At 33.8% G+C, this 20,311-nt stretch overlaps 1 protein-coding gene across 4 annotated transcripts in view; it reads left to right on the top strand.

The window, feature by feature from the left end:
- The window catches only part of CYP20A1 (cytochrome P450 family 20 subfamily A member 1), a 59,901-nt gene that overhangs the window by 37,696 nt on the left and 1,894 nt on the right, over window positions 1–20,311 (top strand). For 3 of the 4 annotated variants that reach the window (XM_074340472.2, XM_019726861.3, XM_088794511.1), the window contains 3 exons: window positions 6–70; window positions 9,706–9,795; window positions 9,945–20,085. In XM_074340472.2, the coding sequence (XP_074196573.1) occupies window positions 6–70; window positions 9,706–9,795; window positions 9,945–10,095 (306 nt within the window). In that variant the 3' untranslated portion in view covers window positions 10,096–20,085. Of the gene's footprint in view, window positions 1–5; window positions 71–9,705; window positions 9,796–9,944; window positions 20,086–20,311 lie in introns of those variants that run through there. The other variant, XM_074340479.2, reaches the window with a different exon arrangement.

The raw sequence follows: 20,311 nt of genomic DNA on the forward strand, positions 1-20,311 counted from the left end.
CACAGACCCTTGTCCTTTATGCCCTTGGTGTGGTACTTCAGGATCCCAGTACTTGGCCATCGCCATACAAGTATGAAATATCTGTCATTGTCATTGTGATTATTGATTTTTATGTGTTTGTGTGTGTTGTATTCCTTTTCTAAGTTTTGAGGAGAAAATTCAATATGTGACAATGATACAACAAAAGAAAGCCACTGACTTCCCTGTATATATTCTGCTCACTACTTTTTCTGTCACGAATCTGCTCTCTGCTACACTTTGTCTCTCCTATTACTACTTTTATCCTAAGATCTGTTTAATTACCTGATCTCTACAACTATCCTTTAATTTCAGTGGAATTTTGGAATTTGTTTTTTGGTTAAGTGGGTATTACTTACTCAGTTTCTTTGTTTTCCTGCTGTTGGTCTCAAATATTAAGCTCTTTAGTCAAATTCAGAAAACAGGTTTTGTGTGTATGTGTGTTAAGTATGAGAATGGCAAGGGAGGGGAAAGTTGAAGAACAGAGCTGTTTTTGTTTGCCTCCTAGATAGGCATTTAGTAAAATCTGCCTTAAGAAAATGGGTTAAGATTTATTGCCCGAGAAGAAGGATATATATACTCAGTTGATTGGGGGTAAAACAGCTGTGTGCAACGCAGGGGGACAGGGTTGGTGGCATGGTTGAAGCACTAGGAAACCTACTTCTGGAGGATAAGGATGGGGCAGTAAGTGTTCCTGTCATTTTAGTTTTTAATATTATAATGATATTAAAGGAAATCTATTAAGTGAAACAGCAATACCTCAAAATATGCTATAAGTAAAAACTAAGTAAATTTTATATTCCAAGTGGCTTTTATACCAAAGTTAAAGATATAATTGGTGGAAAATGTATGCTTATAATAAAAAAAAAACTGAAATTTCAAATTTAAAAATTTTTTTAACACGTTGCGTATGGCGGGGTTTAAATCCCTCATACCCCTCTGTTCCGGCAGGTTTTTAAAAGAAACTACTTTAAAATGCACTCTTCTCTTTAAAGTGTAAATGCTTCTATGTCATTTATTATTTTTCTATAAATAATAGATTCTACAAATAAATTATTCTATAAATAATTATTCTACAAATAATTCAATAAAATATGCAAAGTAAAAAGAGTCAACAGTAAAAACGAGAATTCTCGTTATCCGTCCTTAACGCATGGCTCAGAAAAAAACGAAGATTCTCGTGATCCGTACGCAAGGTGTTAAAAATTCTCATGGAAAAATGCCGAATTTTTGATAAATTTTAATGAAAAATATAAGAACTTTGCTGGAACTTTTGACACTGTTTCTATCCTTAAACAGGGGTTCTAGGGTTTCAAATTGAAAATGCTGAAAGGAATATATGTCAAAAAATGGAAATCACTTTTAGGAATCAAATGTAATCAAGTTTAGGAAATGTTAGTAATGATGCCGTATGCTAAGGAAAAGCTTTCTGAAGTTGGGCACCTCCTACCCACACCTGTGGAAGCCCCAGAGATTCATTACTGTCAGCACCTGAGATGATGCTTCAGAGACAATTCACACTAACAAAAATGTACATAGGACTAGGATAGATCCTGTGGAGACCATTAATTATAGTTTAAATTGAATTGCCACATAGAGGAGAATGAAGAGATTGACCTTTCCCCCCTAAACTTACTGTTCTTGAGGTCAATGTGTGATGTTACATATTTTTTTTTTATGACTGACTAGTATTCTACTGTATGGATGTACCAGAGTTTGTTCAACTTTTCATCCACTGAAGGATATTTGGGTTTCTAGTATTTTGCTATTATAAATGAAGCTGCTGTGAGCATTTGTGTACAGGTTTTGTGTGAACATAGGCTTTCATTTCTTTGGGTTAAATGCCCAAGAGTATAATTGCTGGGTTATATGGTTAGTGCATGTTTAGTTTTGCTAGAAACTGTTAGGCTATTTTCAGAGATTCTCACCAGTTGTGTTTTTTGAGAGATTCCTTTTCACTACAACCTCAGTTATTACAATAGCATTAACTATTATCACTGTGTTTTTTTTTAATTTTAGTTGTTCTAATAGGCATGTGGTAATACTTTATTGTCATTTTTATATTTTATTTTTGGGTGAATAACTGGCATTGACTTATTCTTCCTATAGAAAAATGTCTAGATATGATTTATTTAACGAAAAAAAAAATGCATAGAAGTGTATGATTACTATTACAATATTGGCAGTGTTTCAGAGCAAGAAACCCTGGGTCAAATCTATGATTTAAATGGATACTAATGTAAATACTATATATCAAGTGATGAACTATTATTAATTTAAAAAAACTGAAATAATACAAAATTCTTAACTGAAAAGAATGAAGGCAAACATCAATAACCTCACTATGGACTGGGACCAAAATGGTGAGCAGGTTCCTGAATTTCCCTCCTTCCACAGATACACTGAGTGTGTTGCTGCATAATAGCAATTCCCTCTTAGAGAAATTCAGAAACTAGCTGAGAGACTTCTATACCCACATTGTGGGAAAAAATACCCACATTGAAATGAGTAGGAAAGTCTGAGACACACTCTTGCCATAAATTCCACCCCCAGCACAGTGTCATCCAATCAGGAGGGATCCCAACTTCCATCTTTTCCCTGAGAATTGATGGTTTGGACTGCACAACTAGTACCCCAACTTTAAAGACTCCTTGTGCTCCCAAAACACCTTTGAAAGCCACTGGGACTTGTGTTCATGAGTCCCACAGGACTGCAGCAAACAAAGAAGCAGCTCTTACTGGGGGCATGATGGGAGCATAAGCACGCACTGTGGCTCTCCCCCAAGGGCTCAGAACAGGGGGGGAAGGCAACAATGCTCATCTCCCAGGCTTTCCCTGCAAGAAAGTTGACTGCATACTTTACAAGATGCTGCCTGAGAGTCTAGCTTTTAATTAGCACACAGCTAGGTACTGGCGGTGATCTCCCTCCTTAGGGAGCCCCCTTCAACAATAAAACCAAGTTACCAGTATCTCTGTACACACATCTAGTGCCCAAACTTTTACAGCTGCCATCTGAGGGACATGGCCCATATCACCTAGCTCATACAGCCAGTGGGTCTTGCATTCATAAGGCTCACAGGACTATAGCAAACAAAAAAGCAGTAACAGGCATGGAGGTACTTGCTATGTCTAGCCCCCAAGGTTCAATGCAAAGGGAGTTGGCAAAAATGCCTGTTGCCCAGTTTTTGTCTGGAAGGGGTTTGACTGCATACCACAGGCTGCTGGCTCAGGGTCTGACCTCTAATTACCACATATCTAAATGCTGACTGTGTGATCTCTCCCAGAGCTCGAAATAGCTAGTGGGCACTTTCACTGCCTTCTCTTTCTACCTTGGTCCAACAATAAAGCCAACTTACCAGTATCTCCCAGGAAGCAACTTGTCCCCACAGCTATCAGTCCAGCTTTTATGGCTGCCGCCTGAGGGATAAGCCCTAATCACCTAGCTGTGATAGCCAATGGGACTTGCATTTACAAGTCCCTCAAGACTATATCAAACAAAGAAACAGTTTTAAGATGGGTATAGGAGCACTGTCTGTGGCTATACACCTGGGCTCCACACAGAAGGAACGAACAAAAATGCCCATCTCCCAGTTTCTCCTTGGAAGTGGTTTGACTGCAGACTTTCTCAGCTCCTGCTTGACAGTCCATCTTCTAATCAGTCTGCGTCTAGGTGCTGACTGTGATCCTCTCCTTTTGGACATAGGCAGGAGTTGGCATACTCTTAACTACTAGGAGCCCCTACAAACAAAGACAGCAACTTGAATAATCACAAAAGTTTGAGAGAGAATCAGGAGCTCAATCTGGGCTAATTAATGAGGTTTATCTTTTACACGACACTGCTGTTAAGTCTGCAAGAGGTGGCTGTTTTATCTAATGTGAAAAAACCAGCACAGAGAGTCATAGAAAATGAGGAAACGAGAATATATTCCAAACAAAAGATCAAGATAAATCTCCAAAAACTTATCCTAATGAAATGAATGTAAGCTGTTTACACAATAGAGAATTCAGTATAATAGAGGTCAGGTGAGGAATCATGAACCAAGTGAGAATTTTAACAAAGAGATAGAAAACACTAAATAAGTATCAAACAAATCATAGAGCTAAATAGAACTGAAAAAATTCAATAGAGGGGTTCAACAGCAGACTAGGTAAAATGGAAGAAAGGGTCAGCAGACTTGAAGACAGGACAGTGGAATTCATTCAATCAAAGAAACAAAAAGAAAAAGAATAAAAAAGAGTGACGATAGCTTAAGGGACTTACGGGCAACCATCAAGCAGACAAATATACACCCTCTAGGTGTCCAAGAAAAAGAAGAAAGAGAGAGAAAGGTGCAGAGATAGCTTATTCAAAGAAATAATGACTGAAAAGTTTCCTACCAGAAAATAGACATCCAGGTCCAGGAAGCCTGAAGAGTACTAAAAAAGATGAATCTAAAGAGACCCACACCGAAACACATTATAATTAAATTGTCAGAAATTAAAGATAAAGAATCTTAAAGGCAGCAAGAAAATAGCAACAGGTTATGTACCAGGGAACCCCCATAAGACTGTCAGTGGATTTTTCAGCAGAAACTTGGCAGACCAGAAGGATGTGGGACAATATATTCAAAGTGCTGAAAGAAATAATTGCCAACCAAGAATTCTCTACCTGGCAAAATTGTCCTTCAGAATTGAAGGAGGTAAAAGAGTTTTCTAGAACAACAAAGGCTGAAATGTTAAAGGGAGTTCTTCAAGCTGAAGTAAAAGGATGCTAATTAGTAACATGAAAACATATGAAAAAAATAAATTTCACATTTAGAAGTAAATTCATATATTTAAAATGAATACTCTAATATTGTAATGGTGGTGGGTAAATAACATAACTTTAGTATAAAGATTAAAAGACAAAAGTGTTAAAAATAACTAAAACTCAATAATTTGTTAGTGATACACAATATAAAAAGATGTAAGATGTGACATCAGAAACATAAAATCTTGGGGGAGAATGTGAAAATGTACAGATTTTGTATGCATTTGAAGTGAAATTGTCATCAATTTGAAATAGATGGTTATGATTGTAATATATTTCATGTAATTCTCCTGATAACAACAAAGCAAACACTTGTAGTAAATACACAAAGTAGAAAGAGAAAGGAATCAAAGTATTCCACCACCGCAAATCATCAAATTATAGAGGAAGAGAGCAAAAGAGAAAGAAAGGAGCAAAGGAACTATAAAACTGCTAGTACACAGTTAACCAAATGGCATTAGTATATCCATACCTGTCAATTTCTTTTACGTGTAAATGGAGTAAATTCTCCAATCAAAAGTTACAGAGTGGCTGAATGGGTAAAATAACAAGACCTGACTGTATGTGTCTACAAGAGACTCACTTCAGGTATAAGGACACATCGATTGAAAGTGAAAGGATGGAAAAAGGTATTCCATGCAAATGGAAACCAAAATGAAGCAGGGTAGCTAGACTTACATTAGACAAAATTGATGTTAAGCCAAAAACTAACAGGACACAAAGAACATCATTATATAATGGTAAATGCGTCAGTTCATCAAGAGGATGTAACAGTTACACGTATTTATACACCTGACATTGGAACACCTAAATAAATGAAGTAAATATTAATAGATCTGAGGGAGAAATAGGTAGCAATAAATTAATAGTAAGGGATTTCAATACCCCACGTTCAATAATAGATAGATCTTCTAGACAGAAAATCAATAAGGAAACATTGGACTTAAACTATACATTAGACCTGATGGAATAATAGATGTATGCAGAACATCCTATCCAACAGCAGCAGAATACACATTTATTTTAGGTATACATGGAACATTCTACAGCACATACCATATATTGGCCACAAAACAAGTCTTAATGAATTTAAGAAGATTAAAATCATATCAAGCATCTTTCTTACCATGGTAGGGGTTTTGGGACACAGGAGGAATCTCACTGAAAAAACAGCTGTAGGTATAATGTATATTTCCAAAGAATTGTATTTAACTAATGTTTTTATATAGGTAAATTTTCTCACAATGGTTTATTACAATTAAACTTGATACTTCTTTGCAAAGTGCTATAGCTTATAATGAACTCTTAAATAAATATCTTGTTGATGTCTTCATAAACCTCATTTTCTTAGACAATGTATACATACATAAATTGCTAATATTAGGAATGTGTCTAGTTTGTAAACCTAACTTATAAAATGTCACATTCTTTTTTTTTTTAATTCTTACTTGCTTTTATTGATTTTTTTAAAAATTAATGTTTATTGGGGTGACAATTGTTAGTAAAGTTGCATAGATTTCAAGTGTACAATTCTGTATTACATCATCTATAAATCATATTGTGTGTTCACCACCCAGAGTCAGTTCTCCTTCCATCACCATGTATTTGATCCCCTTTACCCTCATCTACCGACACATTCTTTTTTGATTAAATGTTTCAAAATCCCAGAAAAAAATTGTATTTTATTAGGAAAAAAAGATCCAGTATGAAATGGGAAATCAATTATAAGAAAAAACCGGAAAATTCACAAATATCTGGAGATTAAACAACATGCTACTGAACAATGGGTCAAAGAAGAAATCCAAAGGGAAATAAAAAATAACTTGAGACAAATGAAATTGAAAACACAACACACCAAAACTTATGTGATGTAGCAAAAGCAGTTATAAGAGGGAAGTTTATGGCAATAAACACCTACAGTAAGTAAAAAGTAAGATCTCAAATGTACTAACTTTACACCTCAAGGAACTAGAAGAAGAACAAAGCCCAAAATTAGTAAAAGGAAGAAAATAACAAAGATCAGGGTGGAAATAAATGAAATAGAGACTAGAAAGATAATAGAAAAGATCAATGAAACTAAGAGTTGCTCTTTTGAAAAGGTAAAATTGATAAACCTTTAGCTATACTAAGAAAACAAGAGTGAAGTTTCAAATAAAACTGTAAATGAAAGAGAGACATTACAACTGATGACACAAATTCTAAGGATCATAAGAAATTACTATGAACCATTTTATGCCAACAAATTAGATAACCTAGAAGAAATGGATAAATTCCTAGAAACATAAAACCTACCAAGCATATGACAAAATTAAACATCCTTTCATTATGAAAACTTTAAACAAATTGGGTATAGAATGAATGTGCCTCAACATCTATAAGGCCATATATAAGAGGCCTACAGCTAACATCATGTTCAACAGTGAAATGAAACATTTTTCCTCTAAGATCAGGACAAAGACAGGGTTACTCTCACTACTTTAACTCAACATAGTATTGGAAGTTCTAGCCAGAACAATTAGTCAAGAAAAAGAAATAAAGGGTGTTTAAGTCAGAAAGGAAGAAGTAAAGTTGGTTCTTCTTGCAGGTGATATATATAGAAAACCCTAAAGATTTCACCCCAAACTGTTAGAACTAATAAAAGTACTCAGTAAAATTGTGAGATACAACATGAATATACAGATGCTCCTTGACTTATGATGGGGTTGTATCCCAGTAAACCCACTGTAAGTTGAAAATTTCATGTTGAAGCTGCATTTAATACACCTAACCTACCGAACATCATAGCTTAGCCTAGCCTACCTTAATGTGCTCAGAACACTTAAATTAGCCCATTGTTGGGAAAAATCATCTAACAAAGTCTTTTTTATAATAAAGTGTTGAATAACTTATGTAGTTTATACATATTGCTTTTGCACCATTATGAAGTCGAAAAATCCTAAGTCAAACCATCATAAGTTGGGGACCATCTGTATGAAACTTAGTTGCATTTCTATACACTAACAACAAACTATCAGAAAGAAAAATGAAGACAACCCCATACACATTAGCATCAAAAAGAGTAAAATACTTGGGAAAAATTCATCCAAGAAGTGAAAGATCTTTATACTGAAAATTATAAAATTTTGATGGCAGAAATTGAATAAGACTCAAATAAATAGAAAGATATCCTGTGTTCGTGGATTGGAAGAATTAATATTGTTAAAATATTCTTCCTAGCCGAAAGGATTTACAGATCCAGTAGAATTCTTATCAAAATCCCAATGTCACTTTTCACAGAAATAGAATAATTAATCGTTAAATTCAAATGGAACCACAAAAGACCCACAATAGCCGAAGCAGTCTTGAGAAAGAACAACCAAGTTGGAGGCATCACATTTCTGATATCAAACTATATTACAAAGCTATAGTAATTAAAATTGTATGGTATAGGCATAAAAAGCAGACAAATAGATCAGAGACACAAAGACACACAGAATGGAGAGTCCAGAAATAAACCCATGTATTTGTAGTCAGTTAATTTTCAACAAAGGAGGCAAGAATATGCGATGGGGAAAGGATAGTTTCTTCAATAAATGGTACTCGGAAAACAGGATATCCACATGCCTATCTTACACCAAGCAAATGGATAAGACTTAAATGTAAGACCTGAAACCCTAAAACTCTTGGAAGAAAACAGGTGGTAATAAGATCCTTCACATAGATCTTAGTAGTAATTTTTGTATTTGACACCAAAAGCAAAGGTAACAAAATTCAAGATAAACAAGTGGAACTATGTCACCTAAAATGTTTCTGCACAGCAAAGGAAACCATCAACAAAATGAGAAGGCATCTTATGGAATGGGAGAAAATATTTGCCAACCACGTATCCAATGCAGGGTTAATATCCAAAAAATATAAGGAACTATAACTCAATAGCACAAAACGAAATAACCTAATTAAAAAATGGGGAAAGGACCTAAATAAATATTTTTCCAGAGAAGACATGCAAATGGCCAACAGGTATATGAAAAGGTGCTCAACATTACTTATGGGAGAAATGCAACGAGAGATCAATCACCTCACCTGTTAAGATGGCATTATCATCAAGAAGACAAGAGAACAAATGCTGCTCAGTGAGGCTGTGGATGAAGGGAATCCCTTGTACGCTGTTGGTGTGAATGTAAACTAGTACAGCTACTATGAAAAATAGGTTCCTCAAGATAAAAATTGAGCTACTATATGATCCAACAGTTCCATTTCTGAGTGTATATCCGAAAGAAACAAAATCATCTTGGAGAGATATCTGTACTCTCATGTTTATTGCAGCATTATTCACAGGTATGGAAACAACCTAAGTGTCAATGGACGAATGGATAAAGATGTGATATACATGTGTATATAAAATAGAATATTTTTCAGCCTCAAAAACGAAGGAAATCTGCCATTTGCACACCATAGGTAAACCTGGAGGGCATTATGCTAAAGTGAAATGAGCCACAGAGAAAGACAAATACTGCAAGTGTCAATTATATGTGTAATCTAAAAAAAAAGTCAAACATAGAAACAGAGTAGAATGGTTGTGGGGGAAATATGGAGTAGCTGGTAAAAGGTACAAACTTTTGTATGATTTATCCTTTTATCTCATAAAATGGTGTAAACTCGTTACGATTTTATTCATTGCTGGTTCTAATGAAATATACTTTGCAATCTGTTTTTTAGAATAATAAACTAAGCAAAAAGAGACTATGTATATTCAGTAATTGGGGAACATAATAATAGGTGAAAATTAAATATAATAATGTGATAGCAGTTTCTATTTTCAGTAATTTTTAAACTTTATTACATACCTCTATTCTTACAGTGTAAATATGTAAAATACCAGTGGAGTTCTGTTGTGATTAGTCCAAATCTCCCTTTTAGGTTTGATCCAGACCGGTTTGATGATGAATCAATAATGAAAACTTTCTCCTTGCTTGGATTCTCAGGCACGCAGGAATGCCCGGAGTTGAGGTGAGATGATAGAGGAAGTAAAGTGAAAGGAAAGATGTCAGACTTTGTACTTATAAATTTGATGATCACTGTTGATGAGAATGAGCAGTCTATATAATTAAATTGTAATTGTTAATCTTCAGTAACCAGTCAACTTTCTTCCTGACTAGGTTTGCGTATATGGTGACCACAGTACTTCTGAGTGTATTGGTGAGGAGGCTACACCTGTTTTCTGTAGCGGGACAAGTTATTGAAACTAAATATGAACTGGTAACATCATCTAAGGAAGAAGCTTGGATCACTGTTTCAAAGAGATATTAATATTTTATACATTTAATTTTGTTGAAAATGACCACTTAGAAAATTTGCATTGAATCCTTTTTATAAACCAAATATCATTGTGCAATAAGCACCTACTAGTACTTTAAGTAAGTTGGATTTTTGTATATCAAATTTTCTTGATGCATGATACACATTTATACTTACTGCATCAAAATAGTGATAGTGGGAAGCTTTCTACTTTTTTGTCTTATCACTTTCTATACCATTGTTTTTGTATTCTTTATCTTGGTTTTCTTTCTCGCTAAGATTAATATTCCTGAAGAGAGAAATTATTTTGCACAATTTGGGGAATCATGTTTTCTGAATAATCATGAAAGAGAAACATAATCCTACTCCTTTTCATACTTCCAATAAATCACCTTAAAGGGAAAATAAAGGACTTCCCATAATTTTATTTCTTGGATTAATATTTTTATTTTCTGAGTATAAGTTAGTTTGTGTTTAATCATTGTTATTAGGTTTGAGTAATTCATTGGGTAACCTATCTTGTATTTGCTAATTTTATGCCTCTCTGGACAATAGTGTTCATTTCATGACTTATATAAAGCTCATCATTTTGAAATGTTCTGATCATTTTGAAAATAATACAGTTGTTTTTTAATGTGTTTTGAAGTGCTTCTCCTGAGTTACAAACTAAGATTGAGGCTTGTCTGTCCTTCTGTTTTGCTGGAAATCTTACTGGCACTAAATTATTCCACTAATTCTTAGTTGCGGAAAAAACAGAATTCCTAAATTTATTCATTATTATGTCATATACTTAAGATAATGAATTCATGATTAAGAAGTGAGAGAGCACTACGAAAATCAAATTAAAAAGAAAACAAAGGTGAGTGAAAATAATTGTCAAATATGTGACAGAAAGAGATAATGAAATATTACTTATAAAGAGGTCATACAAATTGCTAAGAAAACATACAATTGATAAATGAACAAAAGACATGAATAAACAACTTTTACAGGAGGAAATAGTTATTAAACTTTTAGAAAAATAGTCTCACTAGTAAGCAAAGAAGTATTGGGACTATTTCAAAAATATTTTAAGTATCTTTCAAAATTTACACTTTTAGTACTGATAAGTTTTATATTTAGCACTTTTTTATTGATAGCATTGTATTTTAGTCCCCTATTTTTGGTTACACTGTTCTTAAAGGATTCTTTTTTAAAATACATTTTTAAAGAAAACAACTGAAGGAAATATGCCAAGTGCAGATAGAGAGGAAAGGAAGAAAAATGATAAATATTTGCAAATGAGCTTATTTTTGACATTGCTGAATTTCACTTGTAAATTTAGTGTCAAGAATGGTTATTGAGTTATTTTATGCTGTGTTTATGGTTAGTTAACATTTTAGACCTAGTTAAGAGTGATTAACAATAGAATTTAATTAGATGCAGCCTTTATTTCTGACAAAAATATTTAACTTCTGGATAATTTAAATTCTAAAACTTTAAATCAAATGTATTCTTAGTTCCTAGCATCATGTTGTTTCTAGAAAGGTATGTTTCAAAATAAATTGGTAAATTTATTCCCACCCACCTATCATTTTCTATGTATTTGTGTATGTAGCACATCTTTCTTTGTTATCCAAGTACTGTTATTGGTTTTGAAACTGGCAGTGGTAGGTAAGAGTAGGCAATTTATATGTAAACCAAGTGTCGTAAAATCAGATGAGATAAGTGGAATTTTAAAGTGAGACTTGATCAGCAGTGATCAAGGCAAAAACAGGGCAGCTGAGCCAGAGTAAGGGCGTTGGCACATTGCCAATAAATGAGGCACTGTAACTACTAATGACTGGAATCAAGAAAAGTAGAAGATAGAAAAATCAGCTAATAAGTAAGCACATTTTATCCATAGTTACATGACAATCAAAATATTTTTTAGAAAATTAGCCTGAAGAGGATTTAAAAATATATATTGCTAATCATATATAAAATAAGTGAATGGTCACTATTCTTACTTGGCCCTTTGTATTTATCAAATGACTGAAAGTTTAGTAGCCTCAGTGTCACTGATGTCTCGTAGCATGACCCTAGCAGGACTCTTAAGTTTTGTAGCATTTTCTACAACTGGAACATTAGTATTCTTATCACTTAGAATGTAGGCACAAATTTTTGGCCTTCTTACTTTTCTTTCTTTTCCTTTTCCGATATTCTTGTTATGTTTTTCAACTTTAAAAATGTCTTTACTTCTCCATCCAGTCTATTAAAACAGTTATATTTTTGTACATCTAAGTTACTAAAGTCATAGAACAATATACTAGGTGTTACAATGAGCATTTAAGAAATAAATTATTCCACTATCCTAAGAAAAATCTCCAGTATAATTAAGTCCAAATTGAGATGGCATTTCAACTTTAAGAGGAAATCTTAAAAATCTTTGTTGTTTTTGGATTCGGGGGCTAACAGATTAAGATTCTTCCCTGAAGACATCTTAATTTTTTCTCCAGATTCCTAAAAAGCACAGTTAACCTATATAATGTACTTTTTTTCACATGTAATTTTGTTGACAGATTCAAAAACTTAAAAAAACACACTTCTACCAAGTGTGTAAAACTGAGGACATGACCAGTAGCATTAAGGACTTGTTTAGTAGCTGTGAGAAGATAGCTGTGAGAGAAATGGACACTATTTTCAGGGCAGGTTTTTATAATGTCAACAAATTGATACCAGTGACCTTATTTTTCTTCTTAGTCAGTCCTGTGCCTGTTTCCAAAGTTACTAAGACCAATGATTAAGGTAGAAGGGGAGGATTTGGGTTGGGAGGGGACCGGGTGTATGACAACAAAGCAGTTACTGTTACTACAGAAGTTAGAGGAAATCAGCACAGCCAGAAAGCCTTAATACAATGTTGCTTTGGACCTTTGTGAGTGACCTGCACAGATAAAAAGGAGTGAGGCTGAATCTTGCAAGTACTAGTTAAGCTGAAAGTAGAACAGGGGACTGGAACAGGCATTTGTTACAAACCAAATACTTTATATACCTATCTCATTTAGTCTTTAGAGCATAGCAATAGATTCAGTGACAAACTAAAATAGTTTTCATTCTTGCTAGAATACTATAAATGAAGATAGGTGAACTAGCTAAGAAACAGTAAAACATCTAAATCTTCAAATTATCTTAATATCTTCAGTGGGGTTTATTGGTGTATTTTATTCTTCTTTAAAAGCAAAAGTTTCAAATGATGTACTATTCATAATAGCTAAAGATAATGATTAAAAGAGTACTGTAACAGTAGTATTAAAAGAAACCTTAAAAAAGAACACTAATGCTGCCATCACAATCACATTTGTACAACTGTTTAAACTTCTTCCGTTTTCACATACATATATATTTTTACTTACTGTTACTATAACAATATGGTTAATTTTTGCTTAATGAAGTTTAAACATTTTCCTTTGTTATTTAATTCTTGTAAGGGCCTCAGGGAATATTCTTTTTTTGGGGGAATAGACATTTAAAATAGAAATCAATTTAATGTTTGATTTATAGAATTTTATGATAATGAATAGATATGAATGAGTAGATAATTTTAAAATTAGAGTTGGGAGCCATTTTGTAAAACATCCAGGAAACAAACAAAAGGCAGGAAATGCCATTCCTTTTTCCAGTTCCACTCCCCATTTAGTTTACAGTTTGGTGGCTGTCTTTCTAGAGAATGGGACTGGATCTTGTTATAGCACGTGATAAAATTCCATGAGCAAATAAGTCACAAATACCCTGTTGAGTAATTAAAAACCAAACACACACACACACACACACACACACACACACACACACACTTATTTACATCTAAAATACTTGCAAATTCTTGTTTTAATACTTAATACATGATAGTAAGGACTGAAACTGTGCTATCTCACTATTGTAACTGTATTATAGATAAAATTGTAAAGTGCCTGTCTCCAAAAAGGCAGTCAATAAATACTTTTGAATAAATAAATGAAGTCTTCACTGAGGTTTTCTGTGCATGTAGAATAAAGGAAATTATTGAAGTTACTTAACAGTTGACAAAGATTTCCAGGTAGCCAAACTAACTCTAATGCTATACTACTTTGTGATATGCTAAGTACCTCATTACCAGAAGTATTTAGGAATACTTTTGTGTGGATACCTTTCAGTGATGCCTGTATTCGGTGTGAACATAGATTTATAATAGGCTATAGTTATATAAAATACCAGTCAAAATAGTTGGTAAGCAAGTAGTCCTTTGTTCCTTCTATACCTTATCAGATCATCATTAAACCAGGAACTGTTTAGGGATCAGAATTTTTTTATTAGGTTAGCAAGAGCATTATTTCCCAACGTATGTCTCATAGAACACTGTTCTGTGAGATACTTGAGAAAGAGATTCTGGATCATATTCATTCATGCTCAGATTCTCCGTACTATATTTTTTCTCATATTTATAATGCATATTAATATATTGGAAGTGCTGAGAAGTTCTTTAAAGAAACCTATTTTAACACTAAATGTTCCAAATGTATTTGATGACGATATCTTTTTTTCCAGTTATACATATTATCCTATAAAACCGGTGTTTCATGGAAGTAGTGTTGTATAGAATAGAACCCATTTTGTCCACCATGATCAAGAGACAGATAGGAATCTCAAGGAACATCTATCTTAGGTAGCTCCTTAAACTACGCATGCTCCAGAGAGTCTCTAGATTAGCAATGATCATAGTCTTAGAACCAAACCACCTGAATTCCATATTCTCTCACTCCCTTACCTCTACCTCTTCTCTCTGTCAGAGCACATCACCCTCTAGCTCTGCTGACTCTCTCCTATACACCTGTCTTGACTTCCATTCCTATCTAAAGAAATGGGACCTCTTTAGTCCAGCAGCAGATTTTTACTGAGCACTTAATGCGGGTCAGGTCTCATGCTAGGCACTCGGTATCTATATTCCCAGTGAACAAAACAGACGTGACATTGTTACTGTGTTCTCTTTTTTGTGCTTCACCCAGAAGGGAGGACCAAAAATTCCTATGTCCCAAAGCTTAACCCTCTAGCACTCTAGGTCCTGGGTTTGGAAGCAGCTCAAGGACCCTTTAGGTTAGTAGCTCAAAGGGACACGGGAAGGACTTGTAGTTGACTACATGACGAAGAACACAAAGGCTTCTGTTACAGGCCTTGGGAAAGAAGCACAAGGAACTGTTGGAAGTCAAACCATTATTTTTGTTATTTTTTAGTGTATGAGCAAGATAATTAAACTACTGTGTTTCTCCGAAAATAAGACCTAGCTGGACCATCAGCTGTAATGCGTCTTTTGGAGCAAAAATTAATGTAAGACTCGGTCTTATTTTACTATAAGACTGGGACTAATACAATATAATATAATATAATATATAATATAATATAATATAATATAATATAATATAATATAATATAATATAATATAATATAATACTGGGTCTAATATAATATAAAACTCAGTCTTATATTAATTTTTGCTCCAAAAGATGCATTAGAGCTGATTGTCCGGCCACGTCTTATTCTGGGGGAAACACGGTAGGCGTCTTGTCAAGGAAAACTGTCAACATTGATGCTAAATAGGAATACTGGAGAACTTTGAGAGCGAGAAGAAATAAAGCTCAGAATTGGTTTGAATAGGTCAAAGAGCAATATTTATTATAGTCATTTGTATGAATTGTTGCTTAATTACATGGCAGCATTAGGTGTGTTCAACTTTCATGATTTGTTGCTTGTGTTAGCAAGGTCATCAGCTAATAGATAATTGATTTTTAGAGCTTAAAAGGACCTTGTACAGATTATATGTCGTAGCCTGCTCACAATCTAAAAATTAGAGAAAGAAGCCTAGGGCTTCTGAGTGGTAATGTTATTTGGTTTTCTCTTTGATTTTTCTCACATCCTTCTGAAAATATGTGCCTAAGTCTATGCTTTGTTATATTCATAGGATTTTGTTAAGCTTTCAAGGAGGTGTAGATTCAGAAGGAAGTGGAAATTTAAAAAAATATTCTTGATACAGAACCTTTGAGGGAGATGCAAATGTGTTTTGAATGTTAAATTTACTTAGATTTAAAAATACTTATCTTCAAGCAAAGTTGCCATGGCAACCTTTCTTAATGTGTGTATAAATTTTATGTCTGTCTCTTTGAGGTTTTCATCATTCCCAATACAGGGTTTAATCACAAGAATTAGGCACTGTGGTATCTTTCTATCTGCATGGTGCCCTGTGGGAATTATACAGTTTTGGAAAATGCAAATCAAGCAATAGGGCAGTTCTATAGCACAGTGATTTTACCAAGATAAATGTCATCTTGTTCTCTTCAGAATCAATGACTGATCTGGTTTCAAACCCAAGATGAAATTTTACATAGAAGTTTGTTTTTTCTTATTCAGAGAATGTATCTGGGAGGGCCCTAGGAAGTTTGGGAGATTCTGGCCCAAATCTTTTGGTCAGGCCCAACACTGACCCAGCCCTGTTGGGACCATCTAAATCTAATCTACAGATCATCTAATCTAAGTCTAATGTAAGCTTCTTTACAATGGCCAGGCATGCACACAGAGATACCCCAATCTGGCAATGCTAGAGAGAAATGGTTATCAGACCTCTTCACTTCCGTTACCCTACTTCAGATACCCTTGTCTATCAGGCTCTATTTTGCATGTTGGGTGGATCAGGAGAAGGGTAGAGATTTTGGAGACTCAAAGTTTACTAGGAAGGAACGCTCATCCTTAATTCTGGAAAGACGAACTTATTTAGCAGTAGAATAAGGAGGTAGTCACTGGTACCTTTTAGTAACAGTACCTAGGACTTTTCCTTAAGAACTCTTAACATGGGTGCCTGAAATTTTCAGATGCTTGTTAAAGAGCTTTGTTTGTGTTTTATGTTTTAGGTCTTCTGTAGTACAGTTTTTAAAAATTGTTTTATAATAATTTAAGAACCCCTGAAGCCAGTTAATTAAGTCGAGGTAAGAAGTATGATCAATTAATTTGTTAGTTTTGTTTTACTTTAGTTTTAATTGATTTTTGGAATACTGTGTTATATTTAAGAGAATCCATGGATATTTTCTAATCCAATCCCCTTATATAAGGGAAATTTGTGCTGAAAAGGTTATGTTGTATGGGAATTTGCTCAGGCTCATACAGTTGTTTTTTTTTTTTTTTTTTTAACTTGTGCAGAGTATGATTTCCTTTTGGTTTCATCTTATTCTCTAAGGGAAGAGTTTAAAACAAAGAAAAGGCCCCCTCAGCAAAAAGAACTGGCTAAATTAGTATACTGTGTTATTGATAACTGAGAGAAATCAGATAATAGTCTCGTAAAAACAAACACTTGAAAAAAGATGTCCCACAGTCCAAGCTATGATGTTTATAAAGATTTTAGAGTTTATTGTAAGAGGCACAATCAGGGCTGACTACATAATTTGTGGGGCCCAATCCAAAATGAAAATATGAGGCCTTGGCCACAGTCACCAGCTCCCTGCAAATGCAGTCCTATTGCTTCCCTGGGCAGATGGCAGCAATGGTCATCAGCAGGGGTGCCCAGGTGGGGCCCAGGGAATAGGGAGCTGCTCACTGAGAACCTGTGTGGGAAGCAAGGAGGGAGCCTTCAAACCCCCAGTGTGTGCGCCATGATCCTGTTGACTTCACTTAAAAAACACAAATTCAAAAATAAAATTTTTAAGAATTTCACTATGTTCCCCTCAACGCAGTAATCTTCTAGCATAGGGCCCTTCTGAGAAGCAGGGTTCTGCAGGACTGCCCATGAAGCTCACATGGCATATCTGACCTCACATGGCATGGTGTATGACTCAGTGGTTTTTGAGGGCTATACTTTTTGGTTGCATGCTAATTGTCCTTGCAAACCCCACAAATGTCTTATTTATGATTTGTCATTATATGGCTTCAACCTCCTTAGGTTGTCTTAAAGTTATTTACAAATAGGCAGTAAATAGATGCCAAACTTAAAAAAAAAAAGAAATTTCATAGAACACATATTTTATGGAAGTTGCAAAAGTGCTCTGGTACACTAAAAATCTCATCTTAGACCTCATTTCACTGATGGAACTCTTACTTTCCTGTATTTTAATCATAATTGTCAAAGATTTTTCTGCTGGAAGGTAAAATGGTATTTTTCCCTGAAATGTCGTCATAAAATTATATGAAATATTTCAGTGATATGAATCATTCACTTATTCATCTGGGTAGACATTTAAATAATAGAAGTAGCTAACAGAAATCGGTGAGAAATACGTTGTTAATTCCTGTGGAGGAGGAAGGAAGAAATCCTACTGATATATCTTAAGTGTAGTTAAATTCAATGTTCCCTGCCATTTTAAAATATCAAAATTATTGTCCTGCTCCTTTCTTTCCAAGAGGCTACATAAAATTACTTTGACAAAGAAAATCATGAGTCATTCTTTTATTCCTGTTAACCTCTTTTACATTCCATTTCATCCACACGAGTGGTGAAGAATAATATCCTTATTCTCATCAACCTTGTACTAACTACACAAGTGAAATTTATTACCATGTACTCTGGTGTTTAGTTAGCAACCTTGTCAGAGTATAACCTTTTTTGCGATGTTATAGACAATGACAAGAAACAGATTCTTATAAAATAAGGTTGGCAGCTTTGGAAATCATACGTGCTGTAGGTAAGTTAATATTCAGCATACAGGTTCTAATGGTAATGCACAATCAGAAAAATTGGTACATTTTAAACTCTTAGCAATTCATATTATTAAATGAAGTTCAGTAGTTTTCAGTAATAAAAACCCAGTTAATACAGTTTGAGGCTTGAAGTTTTATAAAATCTTTAACATAATTTAAAACAAAAGTGTGAACAAAAGTAGCTAATTTTAGCAATCTAATTTTTGGGAACTGATTGGTGATCTGTCTGCTGTAATAGAACTTTTATCTGCTTTATTCGTTAGCTCTGAAATTCATCTGTTTCTTGTGGGGAGGGATATGTAAAGCCAATTTTAGTAGGAACTAAAGAATTGAAGAATTTTTATTCTTGAAAAACATGCCTTTCAAGATAAACTGTCTACTCCATTGTTATACCTATACACAAAGATACATTATCCTGAATAATTGCAGGTTTATATTCACTCTCATGGTTTAATGGAAAAGACTTTTTTCTCTTTTTATCTTTCTCAAGGAAGGGAGCTATTTTGTTGTCTTTCACAGGAAACTATTATAGATTACTAAGTACTTAAATATAATCCCTCCAGGTTGTATCTCGGTATATGGTATTTCCTTTCTATATAAGAGTTAATTTCTTCTTCAAAAATGCTTTTTATTGGGTATTGGATTATATGAGGGGATTATCATTGATTTTGTTTGGTATGCTATGAATACTGTGGTTATGTAGCAAAATGTCCTTATTTTTTAGAGATATGTTCTAAAGTGTTTAGGGTTTAAATGTCATGATTACTATAATTTTAAAATTCTTTAGCATAAGAATAAGGTAAGGTAAAATGGCAGCTATTATTACATCTAATGAATGGGTATTTGTGTATTCATTATACCATTCTCCATACTGTATGTTTATCATTTCCATAATAAAGAGACTAAAAATTAATTTATTTCTTAAAATGTGGATTCATACAGCTATAAATCATGGAATGCTCTATTGCACAGTAACACTTTTTAAAAAATAGTTTGGTACCTTTTTAACCATTAAATGAATATCCCTAAAATTGAGACCAAAGTTTGTATCGCTAAAACTGAAACCAAAGTTTCAGATGATAAAGCTTATCTAAAAATATAAATCTTAGTTTCCAGCCATCTTGATTATATACAGAACATTTGTTTCAAGATTTAGTATGTTCAAATTGTATGTACTTGATATTAAAATTTTCTGATTGTCTCAAATCTGATTAAAACCCAGAAATGTGTATAAATACTATGAAAATATTAGTCACTGATAATTATTTTTCTTGTTTGGGGTGAGAATGGGAACTCAGTTAACCATGTCTTTGAATAAAAAACTCTGCTTGCGTTTCTACTGAGTACTGTGTGGTATCTCTAACAGGGAAGTTAATTGCACAAAAAGGAATTCTTAAATTTCATTGAAATATACATTCACATATACATATTCATTCATTGACATATATTTTATGTATACGTAAAATTATATACATATATATCAAATTTGGTGTTGCCTGATAAAATCACATAGCAGCCAAAAAACTAGTTTTGAAATTCTCAAGGTAAGAAAGAAAAACTG

This window comes from Rhinolophus sinicus, chromosome 17, assembly GCF_057876585.1.
Source record: "Rhinolophus sinicus isolate RSI-liver-muscle chromosome 17, RSI-T2T, whole genome shotgun sequence".
NCBI classification, from domain to species: domain Eukaryota; kingdom Metazoa; phylum Chordata; class Mammalia; order Chiroptera; family Rhinolophidae; genus Rhinolophus; species Rhinolophus sinicus.